This window comes from Pagrus major, chromosome 21 (assembly GCF_040436345.1).
Source record: "Pagrus major chromosome 21, Pma_NU_1.0".
NCBI lineage: Eukaryota > Metazoa > Chordata > Actinopteri > Spariformes > Sparidae > Pagrus > Pagrus major.
The window spans coordinates 7,607,036-7,626,347 of NC_133235.1; the positions used below are offsets into that span (position 1 = coordinate 7,607,036).

General features: G+C 39.6%; 1 protein-coding gene across 3 annotated transcripts; it reads left to right on the top strand.

Annotated features, from left to right (window-relative positions):
* The first annotated feature begins 2,833 nt into the window (after positions 1–2,833).
* On the top strand, positions 2,834–18,525 carry LOC141016302 (uncharacterized). 3 transcript variants are annotated; one of them, XM_073490585.1, is made up of 5 exons: positions 2,834–3,395; positions 3,514–5,962; positions 6,067–7,941; positions 15,155–15,659; positions 17,061–18,525. In XM_073490585.1, exons 1-2 carry the CDS (start codon positions 2,935–2,937, stop codon positions 3,992–3,994), a joined length of 942 nt encoding a protein of 313 aa, XP_073346686.1. In that variant the 5' UTR covers positions 2,834–2,934; the 3' UTR covers positions 3,995–5,962; positions 6,067–7,941; positions 15,155–15,659; positions 17,061–18,525. The 3 variants fall into 3 exon arrangements, with proteins under 3 accessions (XP_073346686.1, XP_073346687.1, XP_073346685.1); XM_073490586.1 differs by lacking the exons at positions 2,834–3,395; positions 3,514–5,962; positions 6,067–7,941 and adding exons at positions 9,300–10,007; positions 10,126–14,244; positions 14,965–15,060; XM_073490584.1 differs by lacking the exons at positions 2,834–3,395; positions 3,514–5,962; positions 6,067–7,941 and having other exon boundaries at positions 15,132–15,659.
* The last annotated feature ends 787 nt before the right edge of the window (positions 18,526–19,312 follow it).

Here is a 19,312-nt window from a genome sequence, read left to right on the forward strand (position 1 = left end):
TATTTTATTTTTTTTTTACGTTTTTGTTCTTTTGTCTGGCTGTCAGTATTTCACTGTTTAAAAGTAATGGGGATGTACTATTCTTTCATTGAGAGGAAATGAATAAATACGCTTTTTAATGTTATTTGTTTTTTGTTAGATTACATTCCTTTCACTGAATTTCTTTCAATAATTATAATACAAATTCAATTCAGGGTCACATTTTTTTGAACAGGTTAGATCAATTGTCCTTGACTGGACTCGGGACTTGACTTGCCCTTGTTATGCCCGGCTCAGTGTGGCGCACAACAAAGAAGGGAGGTCCACACAGTAACTTCTTAAGTAACTCAAAATCATTTATTAAAGGGAACTTAACTGAAGCAAACTAAACATAATTAAAAAAACAAATGAAGTGCCCAGGCAGGCACCAGCCTTCCAGGGGGTAGAGAGAGGGAGCCATCTTGGAATCACCTGGCTTTTAAAGGCTCAGGTGACACCAATCCCTCAACGAGGTGGGCGGGGCCATACCAGGGATAACCTGAACAGAGGAGCACAGACAGGAAAAGGACAACGTTGGCTATGGCTGTGTCCAAATTCAGGGGCTGCAGCCCTCGAAGGGCGCATTTGAAGGCCAATTACGTCACAATGCCACGCGAAGGCTGTCCCAATTCGAAGGCTCCTTCAAATGCAGCCCACAAATGCAGCCTGCCCTTCCCTCTTTTTGGAGGACGCACCACTACTATCCTTTGTGGCCTGCTATATCCCAAGATCCTTTGCGCACCGCTGCTCAGTCCCGAAACAGAAGAGGAAGCAAGAGAAAATGGCGACATCAAGTGGCGCAGACATGACATTCAAATTTAAGTAATGGGTTTATACTCGGTTTTTAGTCATTTGAATATCCAACGCCAGATATGTTAAACTTCAAGGGACTTTCAACTTTCAGTTAAAATGCGTGACGCTGGTACTGCTATGGTAAATATAGCTGTTATTCACCAATGGGTTAAGGTTTATTTTGTAATGTTGATAATTCAATTTAGATTTGACACATTGTACACACACAAATAAATGTACACATTTGATAGATTTGAACCAAAACAGACTTTAATGCATGAACACCTGGTGACGCAACCAGGATATACTCCGAAGGCTGGACCGTCCCATTTAACAACAGTAGACGCAGCCTTCAAGGACTCTCCGAAAGAACCAGCCTTCGTGGGCCACAAAGATCATGTCCTTGAAGGATGCAGCCCCTGAATTTGGACACAGCCTGTGTCTCAATTCAGGGGCTGCATCCTTCGAAGGGCGCATTTGAAGGTCAATTACGTCTTCGTCGCGCAAAGGCTGTCCCAATTCGAAGGCTCCTCCAAATGCACCCCACAAATGCAGCCTTCTTTTCCCTCTTTTTGGAGGATGCACTGCTACTATCCTTCGCGGCCTCCCATATCCCAAGATCCTTTGCGCAACCGATAAAGAAGAAAGAAAGAAGGAAAATGGCGACATTAAGTGGTGTAGAAATCATGATGTAAGAGTAAGGGGCGGGAACATCTGGTGACGCAACCAGGAAATGCTCCGAAGGGTAGACCGTCCCGTCCCTGATTCACAGTCTCATCTGAACAGTTGATGTTGAAATGTGTCTGCTACTTGAACTCTGTGAAGCATTTATGTGGGCTCTAATCTGAGGTGCTGTTAATTTGTGGTTTCTGAGTCTGGTAACTCTAATGAACTTATCCTCTGCAGCAGAGGTAACTCTTGGTCTTCCTTTCCTGGGGTGGTCCTCATGAGAGCCAGTTTCATCAAAGCGTTTTCGCAACTGCACTTGCGGATACATTCAAAGTTCTTGAAAATTTCCAGATTGACTGACCTTCATGTCTTAAAGTAATGATGGACTGTTGTTTATCTTTACTCAGCTGAGCAGTTCTTACCATAATATGGATTAGAACAGTAGTCGAATAGGGCTATTCACTGTATTGAACTGTGTACCAACTCTACCTCTGCACAACACAACTGATGGTCTCAAACACATTAAGAAGGCACAAATTAACTCTTGACAAGGCACACCTGTTCATTGAAAACCATCCCAGGAAAGCAAAAGGTGGCTAACCCAAAACATTGAATAAGCCAAACTTTTGACTGTCTGTTCTGTCTACCTGCGTTTGACCAAAGTAAACTTGGACTTTTACCTCAGCCTGTTGGTCTGTGACTCAGAAAATTTGGGTACTCATCTGTCGTGATTCCGAGCCGATACATAAAATCACATGCACCATGAGATTGAATGGGTTTTGTGTCACATGGGTAAAGTAATGATTTTATTGCGTGCATTTTAAGCTCCCAGTGTGTTTTAAATATGCAACATTTCTGATTTTAGTGTGTAGTTTTATCTGTGTGTTTTTATTGCATGTATTGTACACTGGGAGTGTGTTATGCTTTTATTTTTGAAAATCCCATACCCGTGTGACACCCCACGGCACAATCACCTGCACCTGGGAAAGTGAGATTGGCAGACTTTTAAAAGCATCCAGAGGAAGCAGGAGCGGGCAGACAGGACGCATAGAGCGGGTGAAGAAGCAGGAAGCGGAGCAGGAACAGAGGGAGATTTTAAACTATACAATCATTTTTAATACACCTTTATAAAAACAAACATACCATAGCCCCTCCATTTGCATTCCTTATTATCTATGCAGTCCCTCTCTCTTATGGACTTCAATAAAACATCAGTGTGCTTTGGCAAGATGATCACCAAATCAAACAATATTGAAGACACAGACTGCAACACACTCACGTACATGATTAACCAGGTGAATAATTGACTACAGATTTTACGTAATGATGTTGCTGTAACTTTATTTGTGATGTCCAGAGATAGCCTGTCAGAAACACACAAAGTAAGCAGTGTTGTGCAGTTTTAATATTTGTGCGCAGATTCTTTGTAGTGAAATCTGACAAGTTCACTTCAAGATGGGGAATATGCAGTGTCCTGCTGAAGATGCAGCCCTCCTGGCTTCTGTTGCTCGAGACATCTGTCCTTTCCCGAACTACAACCCCAGTCCTCATTTCATCAACATGCTGTCCATCAACTCTTCACTTCACCTGAAGAACCACTACACGGCTGTGCAGTCCTCCCTGACTCCCAAGCAGCTGGAAGACTTCACTCAGGGCCTGAGGACCACTTTTGGCAGGGAGGGCAGGGTCACTCTTGGTGGGGTCGGGGTAGTGGCTCTGTCCCTGGCTGTGCTGTTTGACACCCTAGCCAGACAGGTCAGGGGAGAGTGTGTGTCAGAGTCAGAGCCCATTCCAGGTTTATTTGTCAAAAACCTGAGAGGGTACTACCCACCGCATGTCTACACGGTCAGCAAGTACCTGAGGCTGGTACCACACATTGCAAACAACCCGACCAGGATGAAAGAGGAGACAGAGAGGTAGGTACTGCAGTGTGTGTGTTTGTGTACGTGTGAGATATAAAATCAGTTTGCCACTATTGAATGTGTGTATTCTCTGTTAGCTTGTGTGACTTTATTGTCTGTTTATCTCACCAAGGTACCACAAGCAGTTCATAATTGATGAGCAATCTTTGGACAAAATGGAAGAAAACATCACGTTACTGATAAATGAAGACACCACAGCAGTCAACGAAATGCTCGGAGAGTTTATAGCTGTCATTCTGAGGCTTCACCTTCTCCGTATTACAAACTGTACAGCTGATGAGTTGGTTCCCGTGAAGGGAAGACCATATGGTGATATGATCTTAAATCTCAACTGTGACCCACAGATAGCTGACAAAGACTTTTTGGCCAAAGTGCAGAAATCTGACAACCGCACCCAAGAAGCTTTTGAAAATTGCAAGCCAAGAAGTGATAATCTAGGGAAGACATTGCTGCACCACATTGCCAAGCTGGAATTGACTGATGTTCTGACCCTTCCCTTAGTTGTAGCTGGAGTTGTTAGTGTTGATTCAATGATTGCTCAAAGAGAAGATTTTGACCTGAAGGCCAGTGCACTGGGAAAATGGGCAGAATAGTTCCACATGAAGAAAAAAAGATAAAAATATGCAAAGTCAACATCAGATATATAAAGTGGAAGATGAAACTAATAGAATACATACAGCTTGATCAGTTATTGACAGCATGTGTACAGACATAGACAATCAGGCATCATGTGACAAATGAGTCAGAATGTGATCAATTTCTTATTTTTTTTAACCTTTGAGACCATTTTGTGTTTTCTTTGTCTCCAGCTGCTACTTACTATTTGGGTTTTATTTTGTTTCAATGGTTTGAAAATCAGGGAAATTACTATTGTAATGTGTGTATGTGATATACATAGTATATACATTGTATTACATTGTGTGCACAGTGGATTTTCAATGTGTCAATACATTTACATTTGACCCTATATTCTGTGTTAAAAAATTGAAAAAATGATAGATGCCATTAAAACATCTTCTTTTAAAAAATCCAAGTGAGTTTGTCATCCAGAGGAGAGTGTTGTAGCTAATATTATTTATAGTACAGATCAACATCGGTAAGTCCAGCTGGGGTCTGCAGTGTTTTATTTCAAGAAACTGTCACCAATGACTGAAAGCCAGTTTGAGATGTACTCTTGTCTCTGGCTCTGTGACGGTCTCTTTTTATCTTTCTTTTCCTCCGTCAACGTCCTCTTCCGTCTCTAAACCTTTGTCATGATGTCCATAAAGGCTGCCGAGAGTGGTTCCGCTGCTTCAGTTCTGGTGCTTTTTCTTGCTCTGAAACTGAAAACCTCCACCCAGGAGGAGTATATGGAAATAAGAATACAACCAAGAATGCTTCCTTGAGGAACACTATATTCAGTGTCAAATCTCTCAGACAGTTATATGTCAACCAAGTGATTAACTAGCAACCTGGTCTCCTGGGTATAAGGATAAGTGGATTTATAGATAATGGATGGATGTCTCAGACACATGAAAAATCTTTCTGACAAACATGAGCCAAGCCAAGCACTGTGCCAGAGAGACCCACCAATTTCTCAAGTTGTTTGATAAAAATGTAGCAATCAATTGTATCAAATGCAGCAGTCAAATCTAACAGAAGGACGACAGCCACAATGTTTGAAGTTGACAGCATTATGGAAGGCTGGCCACTGGTACATTCATTCATACATGAATACTCAAATCATTCTTCCAAATTGAAAAATCTTGCTGCAAAGCCATTTCATCACAGTTGAAAATATAAAGGTGTTATGTTTAAGCCAGATTGTTCAGCTATATCGTTTTGATTCTGGTCCTCTCTCTCATAGTGCCATAAAATCAGTGTGCTTTGGCACGATGACCACCAGATCAAACAGTAGTGCCAGACACAGACTGAAACAGTCACGTATGACAGGAAGCAGGTGAATAATTAACAAATATTTGATGTCATCATCCTGTTGTGACTTTATCTGTGATGTCCAGTGAAAGCCTGTTAGACACACACAGAGAGGTGCTGTGTAGTTTAAACTTTTCTGCAGCAATCATTTATAGTCAAATCTCTGAGTAACAAATTGCCGTCACGATGGGAAACATATTGTGCCTTGAAATGGATGTAGCCGTGCTGGCTTCTGTTGCTCGAGACATCTGCCCTTTCCCAGACTACAACCCCAGTCCTCTTTTCATCAACATGCTGTCCATCAACTCTTCACTTCACCTGAAGAACCACTACACGGCCGTGCAGTCCTCCCTGACTCCCAAGCAGCTGGAAGACTTCACTCAGGGCCTGAGGACCACTTTTGGCAGGGAGGGCAGGGTCACTCTTGGTGGGGTCGGGGTAGTGGCTCTGTCCCTGGCTGTGCTGTTTGACACCCTAGCAAGACAGGTCAGGGGAGAGTGTGTGTCAGAGTCAGAGCCCATTCCAGGTTTATTTATCAAAGATCTGAGAGGGTACTATCCACCGCAGGTCTACACGGTCAGCAAGTACCTGAGGCTGGTACCACACATTGCAAACAACCCGACCAGGATGAAAGAGGAGACAGAGAGGTAGGTACTGCAATGTGTGTTTGTGTACTGTAAAATCAGTTTGCCACGATTGTGTGTATTCTATGTTAGCTTGTGTGACTTTATTGTCTGTTTATCTCACCAAGATACCAGAAGCAGTTACTAAGTGAAGACCAATCTTTGGAAGAATTGGGAGAAATCCACACATTACCATTAAAGGAAGACATCACATCAGTCAATTTTCGTCTGAGTCTCATATTTGCATCCAGTTTGCAGATTCACCACCTCCGTATAAACAACGGTTCGGCTGATAAGTTTGTCGTGCGTGATAGTCCATCAATAGATGATGTAATATTCCATTTCAACTGTGACCCAGAAGCAGCTCACAAAGACATTTTGAATGTAGTGCAAAAGTCTGACAACCACACCCAAGACATTTTCAAAGAGTTATTTGTCTCAGAGGAACCAAAAACATGGATGAAAGTCATTGCCGGGATGGAACTGTTCAATTCCATATTACGCTTCCAACCATGTAAAATTGGTGATGTTAATTCAATGATTGCTCAAAGAGAAGATTTTGACCTGAAGGCCAATGCACTTGGAAAATGGGCAGAGTAGTTTGCTGACCCTTTGAGACCATCATTTTGTGTATCTTACACTGTCCAGTTTCATGAATTTATATTTTGTGAGTGACTAACAGTGTTGCAAATCAAGCTACAACCTAGAATCTGGATGTCATTGTTGGTTTTTAGTGGTTTGAAAATAAGGGGAATGACTAGTTTAGTCTAGTGATATGTGTAGGTATACACTGTATGCTCAGTAGGATTTTGACTGTGTCATTAAATGCACATTCTGTGCTGAGAAAGAGTAAAACAATTTAGAAATGTCATGAGCAACAAATAATGGGGTGTTAATTTTGGTTCTACTCTTGTTTCCAAAAACACTAGTTTGAACATTATCTAATTAAACATATTTTGTTAAAGTGGATTTGAATGCAACCCATTTAACTTAAAGACATGAAACTGATCTTCTGTTAATGGCAGTGATGGTTTCTCAGTTGATCCACCACTTTGGTCAATACTGAAATATCTCAACAACTATTTGATGGATTGATATGAAATTTTGTACAGATATTCATGGTCTTCACAGGATGAATAAAAAGTGAAAAAAAAGTGTTGCAGACTTTTTATGTGGCTCAATATGCAATTTCTTGAATCAGTATTTCCCCATAGGATGAATTATAATATTGTTGGTGATGCCTTTACATTTCCTGTAGCACCATCATCAGGTCAAATTAGGTTTTTTTTCTCTCATTACTTTGGTTTATGAACAAATGCCTGCAAAACTTCTATTAAAAAAGGCAGTGGAGGATCTGAAGGTTCTCATTGGAACACAAAATGACAGGCTGTCGCTGAAATATAAGGGTGCTAGATTATGTAAGGTTTTGTAGAGTAAGTAAAAGGACTTCAAAATCAATTCTAGAAATACGAGTAGCCAGTACTGTGAAGTCAGCAGAGGGGTAATGTGATCTCTTCCTTTTTTGTTTTGCAATGGTCAAGATTCAGGCTGCAGAGTTCTGAGTTGTTTGTAATTTTCTTTGAGACATTTTAATGAAGACTAGTGAAAAGCTTTTTGCTCATTTTCTTAGGAAAGACTTTTACTCATCCAGATGTTAAAGCAACATTTTTGGCAGGGAGGGCAGGGTCACTCTTGGTGGGGTCGGGGTAGTGGCTCTGTCCCTGGCTGTGCTGTTTGACACCCTAGCCAGACAGGTCAGGGGAGAGTGGGTGTCAGAGTCCATTCCAGGTTTATTTGTCAAAGACCTGAGAGGGTACTACCCAGGGGTTGACTGTATGTACTCTGTGTCACTTGTGAGATTTTATTGTTGGTTTATTTCATAAAGGTACTACATGCAGTTACTGATTGATCGCCAATCTTTGGATGAATTGGGAGAAAACCACACGTTACCGTTACGGGAAGACACCACAGCAGTCAAAGTGCTTCTGAGTGACATCTTTAGAGTAAGTCTACAGATTCACCAACTTCACATCAAAAATGGGGTTGCACTTTATTAAGCGTCTAACTAGCATATTTTGGATCTGATATGGCATTGTGTGTGATTTCTAATTAGACTAAGATCTTGTTAAATGGTGTCTAACAGTGTATTAGGATCTCCGATTTGGTTTGTAATTACAGTATAATTTGGTATAATAGTGTCTAAGTATAGTAGCCTATATTTTAAGTAATAAGACTTTATATACAGTTTCTGATTACAGCATAATTTGGGTAGGCTACATGGTGTCTAATTACAGTATAACTTTTCTTGTTTACTGTCTAATTAGGATTACATTATTTCTAGTTGTCTAATTTGATACAAAGTACGATTTGTTATGTCTTATTAGTGTATTGTTTTTGTCTGATTTGATACAAAGTACGGCCTGTTACGTCTTATTAATGTACTGTAAAATAAAGTGCGACCAAAAATGCCACAGACGATATGTGGATCAGGCCTGGTAAAGAATTACCAGATGATGTTATTTTTAATTTCAACTGCAACCCAGAGATAGTTGGCAAAGACATCCGCACCCAAGAAACTTTGAAAAAACACTTCATAAATGTACCAGTGCCATTGCTGCACGAGGTTGCCAAGTACAATATGTTAAATTCCATGTTCCACTTTGGCCCATGTCATGCTGGACAGGTTGATTCAAGGATTGCTCAAAGAGAAGATTTTGACCTGAAGGCCAATGCTCACGGAAAATGGGCAGAGTAGTTCATTGTCCAATTTTCTATTTTTTCTGTGTTCAGAATGTCATCAGTAACAAATAATTGAGGTCTTTATTTTGGTTCCACACAAAACATTCACTTTAACAAGTTCAATGAAACATAATTTGGTCAAATTCATTTGAATGCAGCCCATGTGCTTAACTACAGAGGATTGATGTTCTGTTTTGGGAATGTTGGTCACTACTGTTCGCTACTTTGGTTTATATAGATGTATACTTTATACTGTAAATAAAAATAATTTCCTCTCCTCCATGCCCAGACAACCTGACTTAACTCCACTATCTACCCATTCCCATCTACAAAACCATTCTCTCACACACACATGTTAACGCATGCTTAAGCGTGCATGTATTTAATTTATATTTTAATGTGACTTGAAATGACGAGACACACTTTCTCTCTAGACTTTAACATCAATACATGCTTTATTGTTGAAGGAACAAATATCAGTTTCATCACAATGATATGACTGACAGCAAGAAATAGCACTGAGACATTCAATGCTCTCACTGTGCTCTTGCATTGTCTAAAGATATGTCATCATGGTCACAGTGTGCTATCAGCATTATGAAAGGCTGGCCACTGGAACCAAAAGATCAATATACTTTGGCAAGATGACCACCAGAAGCACGAGTGCAAGACGCAGACTGAGACACACTCACATATGAGAGAAAGTAGGTGAATAATCATTTACAAATTTGACGTCACGATACTGACTTTATTTGTAATGTTCAGGGACATCCTGTCAGACACACACAGAGCGAGCAGTGCTGTCTAGTTTCAACCTTTCTACAGAGGTCTTTAATCGTAAAATCTCTGGCTAAGCTTTTCGCGCCACGATGGGGTTTGTTCTTTGCCCTGTTGAGGACATGGCCCAACTGCCTTCTGTTGCTCGAGACATCTGTCCTTTCCCAAACTACAACCCCAGTCCTCATTTCGTCAACATGCTGTCCATCAACTCTTCACTTCACCTGAAGAACCACTACATGGCAGTGCAGTCCTCCCTCACTGCCAAGCAGCTGGAAGACTTCACTCAGGGCCTGAGGACCACTTTTGGCAGGGAGGGCAGGGTCACTCTTGGTGGGGTCGGGGTAGTGGCTCTGTCCCTGGCTGTGCTGTTTGACACCCTAGCCAGACAGGCCAGGGGAGAGTGTGTGTCAGAGTCAGAGCCCATTCCAGGTTTATTTATCAAAGACCTGAGAGGGTACTACCCACCACAGGTCTACACGGTCAGCAAGTACCTGAGGCTGGTACCACACATTGCAAACAACCCGACCAGGATGAAAGAGGAGACAGAGAGGTAGGTACTGCAGTGTGTGTATTTGTGTACGTGTGAGATATAAAATCAGTTTGCCACTATTGAATGTGTGTATTCTCTGTCAGCTTTTTTGATTTTATTGTCTGTATATCTCACCAAGGTACCACAAGAAGTTACTAAGTGAAGACCAATCTTTGGACAAATTGGGAGAAAACCACTTGTTACCGATAAAAGAAGACACCACAGCATTCAATTTGCTTCTGAGTCATGCGTTTGCAGCCAACTTGAAGATTCACCACCTCCGCATTAAAAATGCTACAGAGGGTGAATTGTTCACCCCTGATAGAAAAGCACCCGATGATGTTATCTTTAGTCTCAACTGTGACTCAGAGATAGCAGACAAAGACTTTCTGGCTGAAGTGCAAAAATCTGACAACCGCACCCAAGAAGCTTTTAAAAGACACATGTCAAATGTATCAAAGACAAGGCTACACAGGGTTTCCATGTTAGAATTTTTTAATGCCATGATCCACCTTGTCTGTCCATTTGGTAATGTTGATTCAATGACTGCTCACAGGGAAGATTTTGACCTGAAGGCCAATGCACTCCAAAAATGGGCAGAGTAGTTCACAGGAGAATTTTCCAAATACAGCTGAAAAGAAAAGGACTCAGTGTTTATGTTCAAAAGAAGACAGCGTGAAAGTGTTTGTTGCACAATAGCTGAAATGGTGCGGAACAAATAAAATCATCTGATTTTTAAGACCATGTAGGTAATGTTCACTTTATGAAATGTAGTCCGTCTTAAAATCATATCTTGCCCGCTACACGCCCAGATTCAACCACAAATGGTCTATGTGAAGAACCTTGTGAATGTTAATGCATACAATTGAGCCTGTTGATCAATGATGTCTCACAGTGAATAATGTCAACATCTGAGAAAAATAATTTTTCTGACTCAGAAATTGAGGTGCTTGTGAGCGAGGTGAAAGCTCATATTGTTAATTCTTGCATTCATGTAGTTTTCTCGCATGCCAGTAAATCCATCAGAGAAGTTTGATAAGTGAACACAAGACTGTTTTGATTATGAGGAAGTGGATATGTTTGGTATGAGGGATAATTATCATCAGACTTGGCTAATGTATTAAATGAATGGGAGAACATTTTTTCTGGTCTCCTCTCAAGACAGTTTCAAAACTTTGACGATGAATTTTATGAACAAATGTGCTGTCTGAAGAGGGAACAAGTGAACTACATTCATAGCGATGAATTTTTAATTAGAGTTTTAGTTAGAGAGGAAGTTCCAAAAAGCAATCGAGAACACTAAAGTTTGAAATGCATCTGACATAGTTGAGTTGTCCAATGAAGTATTATAATCTCCCAAATTGTTCGACTCATAGCATTGTGTACAGAAAATATGTTTTGATCATAGTATTGTGCCTTCTATCTGGTTTAGATTTAATATAACACCTATTCTAAAATCCCCAAAAGGGGTATTAGTCTACTGAGTACTGTGTATAAATTGTATTCGTCAATTTTGAATAAGGGGTTAGTTAATGGACAGTTTTTAGAGCAGCAAAATGGGTTCCGGAAAGGAAGAGCCTGTATAGATCATACTTACACAATATCTACAGTGGTTAGAAACAGATTGAAATACAATAAATCTACATTTGCTTGTTTTATTGATATTTAAAAAGTGTTTGATTTTGTTGATCATAATCCTACAATTTAAGCTCTACCAAATTGGTGTTAATGGAAAATTAAAAAGCTGTTAACTCTTTATACACGGCACCTGCATGTGTTAAAATAAATGAATATCTTACAGGATGGTTTTCCCCGCCCTCTGGTGTTAAACAAGGTGATGTATTAAAGAGATAATATTCAGTGCTGTACTTGTGAATATTCTTCTTTATGCAGATGATATTATTTTGCTGTCAGAAGTGTTGATAAATGGTGTAGAAAGTGGAGACCTTCTTTTCAAGTCAGCAAGACAGAAACAACAGGGATCAGCTTCAAAACCGAATTTCTTTTTGAGCATCTCTGCTGCTGCATAATATTTATTCAAAAATTTTAATTGTACTTCTTTGGCCTTCAGAGGTATTACCCATGCTGAGTAATGATATGGATACAGATCATTTAGTTTGCTGTACAGATACAGAGAATGTGTACTCACTGATCCAAAGTTGTTATCACCCTGCACAGAAATGCCAGGTAGATTAAAAACAGTTCATCATTAAATACTAACTACTGTTAAAAATATCGATACATATTAATTCTAAATATTTGAATAGGTTTCAATACTCCTTTTCTGCAGTAATGTTTAGTAACTTTTCCCCCATTGTATCGAACGTGGTATTGAAAAGTGATATTTTCAAGAAATTGTATCAATGTTAAAATTCCAGATTGATAACAGTAATGGTTACACAATGGACCACACTCTTAATATTTCTTGTGTTGCTGTTTTAGTTTAATCTTAAGTTACTAGAAACCATCACATTTTTGTTTTTGTTGTTGTTTGTTTGTTTTGAACAGAGAATGCATGTACGTGTGTCTGCTGGGACTCTTTCATGTACCGTGCAGTCATTTGCCCTGCGGTCACACTCAAAGTAAACTGGCATTATGTTTGTTGAGCTGAATCACTGTTGGGTAAGCGTTATTGACAGTGTTGTGTATACAATGATACTTTGAGTTGCTGCACCATTGCTCTTTTTCAGCAAACATTGCTCAGATGTTTTTGCACTGGGCTAAAAGTGCTTCTGATCATAGAGCAAAGATTGTGACATGTACAGCAAATTAAAATGATAAAAAGGAAGTTATAAAAATGGATAGTGATACAGTGATTTTAAAACAGCTAAGGGGTGTTCACAACGCTCCTTAGCTGTTCATAAATCAATATGAACCATGGCCTTGTGGGGCTTATTGCTTCTTTAAAAACACAATTTACTTTGAGTTATGAGTGAAAAGATATGAATATGTAAGGGTCAATATCTCACAAGAAATGGTTGTGACGGACAGTTACTTTACATTTTTCCTGGCCCCCACTTCATAACCCCCCTAAAATAATTCTCAGAATTGTGCCCTGTAATAAATGAATGTGATCATTGTTACCATCTTTGTTTAGTGCAGTGATTTCCAAAGTGTGGGCCTTGGCCCTATGGTGGGCCATGAAAGTACTCAGTTGTATCACCTGCGCTGCTGGGTGTTCCACAAAACACAATTCTAACAGGAGGGCAACATTACTTTCCAATTGCAAATAGGGTCACGTCATTCTTAAGTTTGGGAATGGCTTGTGCTCATATGCTAAAATTAGCTCTTGATCAGCTGAAGCTGATTGAAATGTCACTTTTATACGTTAGTGTTTAGTCAAAAAAACAAAGAATTGGTCAAATATACAATTCATCTTGACAGGGACATGAACATATGTACTAAATATTATGGCAAACCAATATTTGAGACATCACTAAAAACAGTGGAAAAGTTCATTAGTTACACTACAGGTAAAGTCTGGGGACTATCAAACTCATTAGGCACCATGTCCATATCATATATTATTCCAATCCATCCAAAAGCGAGCCACATTTTCAAAGTAAAAAAATACATAAAATAAAACAGGCTAAATGAAACAAATCAATATGTAAGGAAAAATGCCCAATGAGGTGTCCATTATAAGAAATTAATGGACAATGTGGAGGCCTCTGCGGAGTCCATTAATTCCTGATTATGACACCACAAAGCGTATTATCCTGCTTATATCATGGTCACTTGCCAAAGAAATGACAATGCATCTCATTTTACAGTAGATACAAGCTATAGTACATTAATTAAGGAAAGTGAATGGACAGTTTCACTGGAACAACTAGCTCCACAAGTCTCTATATATCAGGAGTTATATGAACAATATGTAATTTCTGCCTCTCTATCAAAACAAAAGACATCTGCTTATTATGTGGAGGGCTGGGTGGAGCGGGGCATAGCTGCTGCTCAGCTGATCAGAGTCGGGTGCAGAGCCAGATCCTTCAGAATGACCACCCAGAGTCACATCAGATTTTGTTCTGATCCGGAGCCATTTACGGACTAGAGGAGAGCTCTTTACTTTTTAACTTTTGGGATTAAAATGTGGATTTGTCTCTTCTCCTGTTTATCAACCTGACTGCAGCAGTTGCCACTGCCTGGTGTTTATGTACTGTAATGTTGACTGCCAACTGGAGCGGGAGGGGAAATGTGCTTTATTTCATGGAGACATAACAGAGATTGGAAAAAGAAGAGAGAGAAGCGGAGTCTAGTGAGTACTGAATTCACTGAGAGTTGACCTGAATTTAAACACACAAGACACACACACAGTGTGTAAAGTAATCATGCTGTTTGGGGCAGATATACACTGCATGAGTAATGTGAATAAACATAAATGGTTGTGCGGTCAAATGTGCTTCACTGGTGGTGAACACACAATTAAACAACCACTATTACTAATCAAAATCTTACATGACACAAGTACAAATGTTCACAGACAACTTTTGTTAAGTTTAGTCTCATTTCGCTGACTTATCTATCCTGGACGTAGTAACAAGCAACCGAACGCACCGTTACCTTGAGTAAACTTTTTCTGGGTTTGAACATTGTTAGAAACACTTGAGATAATGTACACAACTCAACTAAGTATACCAAAGGTCTGTTGTTTTTATTTGATATTACATTCACATTTAATGTAGATTTCATACATTTTAAAAGAGCAGCCGATTAGAACACAGACCATAATGTCAAATACATGGAAGAAATTAGGTAGGATCTGGTAAGTAATAAAAACATGTTAAGGTGAGTACTATTTATGTGCAACACAAAGACTTTTGTACCTCATGTTTATGTATGGCTGATGTTTTAATTTTTTAATTTAAGTATACATTTTAATAAACCCTTTACCGTCTGCACACCTCATCTGTATATGTCTGCTGGTAGTCTTTTACCTGGATTAACTGTCTGCTGGAAGTTTTGTCTTTTTTTTCAGCCAGTTAGTCAGTGTGTCAATGTGCATGTCAATTTGCTTTGGCAAGAAGAGGAAAAGATCAGACACGAGTGCAAAACACAGACACAGTCATGTCAGGTGAATAATTGATGGATTTCATGCCATGATCCCAATGTGACTATATAAAAAAGAGCGAGTCAGACACACAGGCACTCTTGTCTGTCTTTTGCAGAGATCAATCTTCATAAAATCTCTGAGTGACGAATTCAAACCAAGATGGGGAATATGCAGTGTCCTGCTGAAGATGCAGCCCTTCTGGCTTCTGTTGCTCGAGACATCTGTCCTTTCCCAAACTACAACCCCAGTCCTCATTTTTTCAACATGCTGTCCATCAACTCTTCACTTCACCTGAAGAACCACTACACGGCCGTGCAGTCCTCCCTGACTCCCAAGCAGCTGGAAGACTTCACTCAGGGCCTGAGGACCACTTTTGGCAGGGAGGGCAATGTCACTCTTGGTGGGGTCGGGGTAGTGGCTCTGTCCCTGGCTGTGCTGTTTGACACCCTAGCCAGACAGGTCAGGGGAGAGTGGGTTTCAGAGTCAGAGCCCATTCCAGGTTTATTTGTCAAAGACCTGAGAGGGGACTACCCACCGCATGTCTACACGGTCAGCAAGTACCTGAGGCTGGTACCACACATTGCAAACAACCCGACCAGGATGAAAGAGGAGACAGAGAGGTAGGTACTGCAGTGTGTGTTTCAGGGCTGTCACTAAAAAATATCTAATTCATCCAACATGGGCTTCAACCCCAAAACATTCTTGCAGTGAGGTGATAGTGCTAACCACTGCACCACCATGCGGCCCTTACCACAGACTGTTTCAAAACATTTTGAACCAACCCACGTTGTCAGTATTAAAGTTGTGGCTCACTCTCTATTAATTTCTATAAAGAATCATGTAACATACGTAACTTTTTGTGTCAGGCTGTGACTGTTTGCTTTGTGCTGTGGCAGCAGCTTCAGAATGCGTAGTCTACACCTCCTGTTAATACTCAAAATGTATTTGATCTGACACGTGGATATATTTGCACATAATGGACATATTTGGACAGGTGAATTTCACTTCACTTGGCAATACTCTTACTACTTCTCTGTTGTGAAGCAGAAAGACAAGAATATATCAGTTAAATTCAACCACCCCTTGCTCAAAGGTTCTATATGTGGAAAACAGTAATTCTAAGCTTTTAAAGCACCTGAACAAGCAACATGCCGGCACAAGGCTAGATAATTAAAACATTCTCAAGTTATTTAAACCACTTCACTCAAGTGGCCTGGTTTATCAGATATCTTGCAAACATCATAATTAATTGTGTTCCAGGACCAACATCGCAACTGACCAATCACATTGTTATGATGTCACAGCTTTACAACTCATTTAGGTGTTGTTCCTAGAACATCATAAACAATGTTGCTCCAAGACCAAAAAAGCCACAAACTCCCCATGGAAGATAAACTAAAGAAAACCTTCTAGGGGCAAGAATAGATCTCCATTCTGCAGACATCTGGTCTGTCAACATAAAAGCTAAAATGAAAGCTGTTAGCACATTACCAATGGCAGCGTTTCAAACTAGTCATTCAAAAACTCATCACACTAATTTCAACGCTGTGGGATGGTGGCCGGCCCAACCTACAATCCCAAAGCGTCAGTATCAACTATTTTAGTTAGATAGTACCTTTAGGTTATTTAGTTACTTTTCAAATTAGGTATCCTAACTAGTAACTATAACTAATTACTATTTTTCAATTACTAGCACACCACTGTGTGTAGGTCACCTGCCTTTTGGCATTGTCAAGAGCAATGAGTAAAACAACCTTTGGATTTCAAGGCACAGTTGCACTTACACAGCTGATTTCAAATAAAATAATACATTTTTCAATACAGCTACATTGCAAATTAAAAGTTACATCCCTGGTGAGTTGTGTACATGTTAATGTGTGAGCACATGTGAAAAAACAAACTTAGTGTACCAGTACTGTATGCATTTTTATATATCTTCATTTGTGTGTGTGTGTGTGTGTGTGTGTGCGCGTGCGCGTGCGTGTGCATGTGCGTGTGTGTGTGTGTGTTTTCTTACCAAGGTACTACAAGGAGCTCCGAACTGTGGTGGAAAAAGACAACCGCCAACTCAATGACGACATCGCAGGGGTCAACTTCTTTATTGTACAGTCAATTGAACTAAGTATACACATTCACCTTCTCCGTATTACCAACTCTACAGTTGTAGATAACATAGAACAACACTCTGTGAGGACACTGCAGAATAGAAAAGGAAGTCCTACTGGAAACACCACTGAAACTGTACCTGATGCAGCTCATGTCAGCAAAACCAGAAAGAAACGCATTCCTGCCCCTGAAACAACTGTTATCTTCAATCTTAACTGTGATCCAGAGGCCGCCAGCAAAGAATTTTTGGCAAAAGTGCAAAAATCAAGCGACATGCAAGAAGCTTTGAGTCAATGTCAGCCATCCCATGTCCGCATACCAAAGACACGGTTGCATCATATTGCCAGGTTAGTCTGGCTGGATGTCGTCAACAATCCCGTCTTTGATTTTGATAGGAACAGGGAATTTCTGATAGCTCAAAGAGGAGATTTTGACCTAAAGGCCAACGCACTCAGAAAATGGGCAGAGTAGTTCACTGGTTAACTGTCCAAATACAGCTGAAAACTACAACTGGTAGAGTGCATACCTCCATCAAGGCCCAACAGTCCTCTTTAATGCAGTCTCAAACTTGATTACTCTGTACCACTCTAATTTGTAAACCACCCATCACCAACCAACCATAATTCAAGGTCAGATCTGGGATCCACATAATTTTTTTCTCACACATCGATCCCACAATACGCTTGATTTTTTTTTTCATCAAGATCCATGCATTATTCCCTGAGAAATTAACAATATGTTAGAAAAACGGCTTGTCTTGCAATGTTAAAGAAAGTGAGAAAAAATCCCTGGATCCATCCCTTTATCCAGATCCATAACAAAAGTTAATGGGGTCTATTCTTGGCTGAGATCCATCTTTAATCCAAGTTTCATGGAAATCCTTTAAGTAGTTTTTTTTTTTTTTGGGGGGGGGGGGGGGGGGGGGGGTTGATGCTGCTGAACAACCAACCTACGAACAAATAAACAAAAAAGGCACGGGTAAAATCATAACTCCCTTGGTGAGGGAAAAAAAAAAGTACTGAAAGTTTATAAAGGAAAGAAAACAAAATGAAACATACAAAAGCCAGTTGATTATCAGTTGATAAAATGCGTAAAGACATCATGCAGGGACAACATGGGGCAAAAACAGCAAGAATGTAATCAGTCATATGGTTTTAGTGTTGTCTAATGTTGTGTTTTTTTATTGTTCTTGCTTACTTAATCTGCTTGTCTGTTTTCATGAATTTATATTTTGTGAGCAACAGTGTTACAACTCATTTGTCATTTGTACTTATCGGTGGTTTTAAAACTCAGGAGATGACTAGTGTAATCTATGTGTATGAAATACACTGTATATTCAACAGGATTTTCAAAGTGTCAATAAACACATTTCAAATTGTGGCCCACTGTGTGTGTGTGTGTGTGTGTATAAAGGGATTTTCCATTAAATATAAACAATTTATGAACGCATTTGATCTTATATTGTTCTTGCATCACATTTTATATGACAAAAATTATATATGTTTTAAATATTTTTAATAGCAGGAAATTTTTTTTTCAAGAGCGTCCTGGCCAAAGCAGGCATTAGCACAATTACATGGTTTCAGATTTAAAACATTGATATAATAAAAGAACATTTTTAATAAATTACAGAATAATGGAAGATCAAAAGAAACATTCATAAATATTCAAAACATCTACAGCGAGACGTACTTGCTTCCACGTCATTACGAATCTCTTTAAACATCCAGTGAGGAGGCAGGAGCACCATGCTGTACTTCAACACCCTTTACCCCAGTTCAGTATGGACTTTGGGGACATATTCAGTAGGAATAAATCTTGGGAGCGAAGATTATAACTTCCTGTACTTTTTTAGGTAAGAAAGACAAAGATAGACAAAAAAAATAATCCTTTAAATAACAATTTGCTGATTAATTGTGGATAAACCAGACCTTATTCAACCCAAGCATACAGAGATTATTTGACTAAATGTGAGTATGTGATTTTTAATGAAATCATACATTTTGAACAGGTTTTAATAAATCATTTACTGTCCACACAGCTTATCAGACATAAATGTCTGCGAGCAGACTTTTACCTGCTTTATCTGTCAGTTAGACAGATAAAGTTAGCCAGTTAGACAGTGTATCAATATGCTTTGGCAAGATGAGGAACAAATCAAACATTA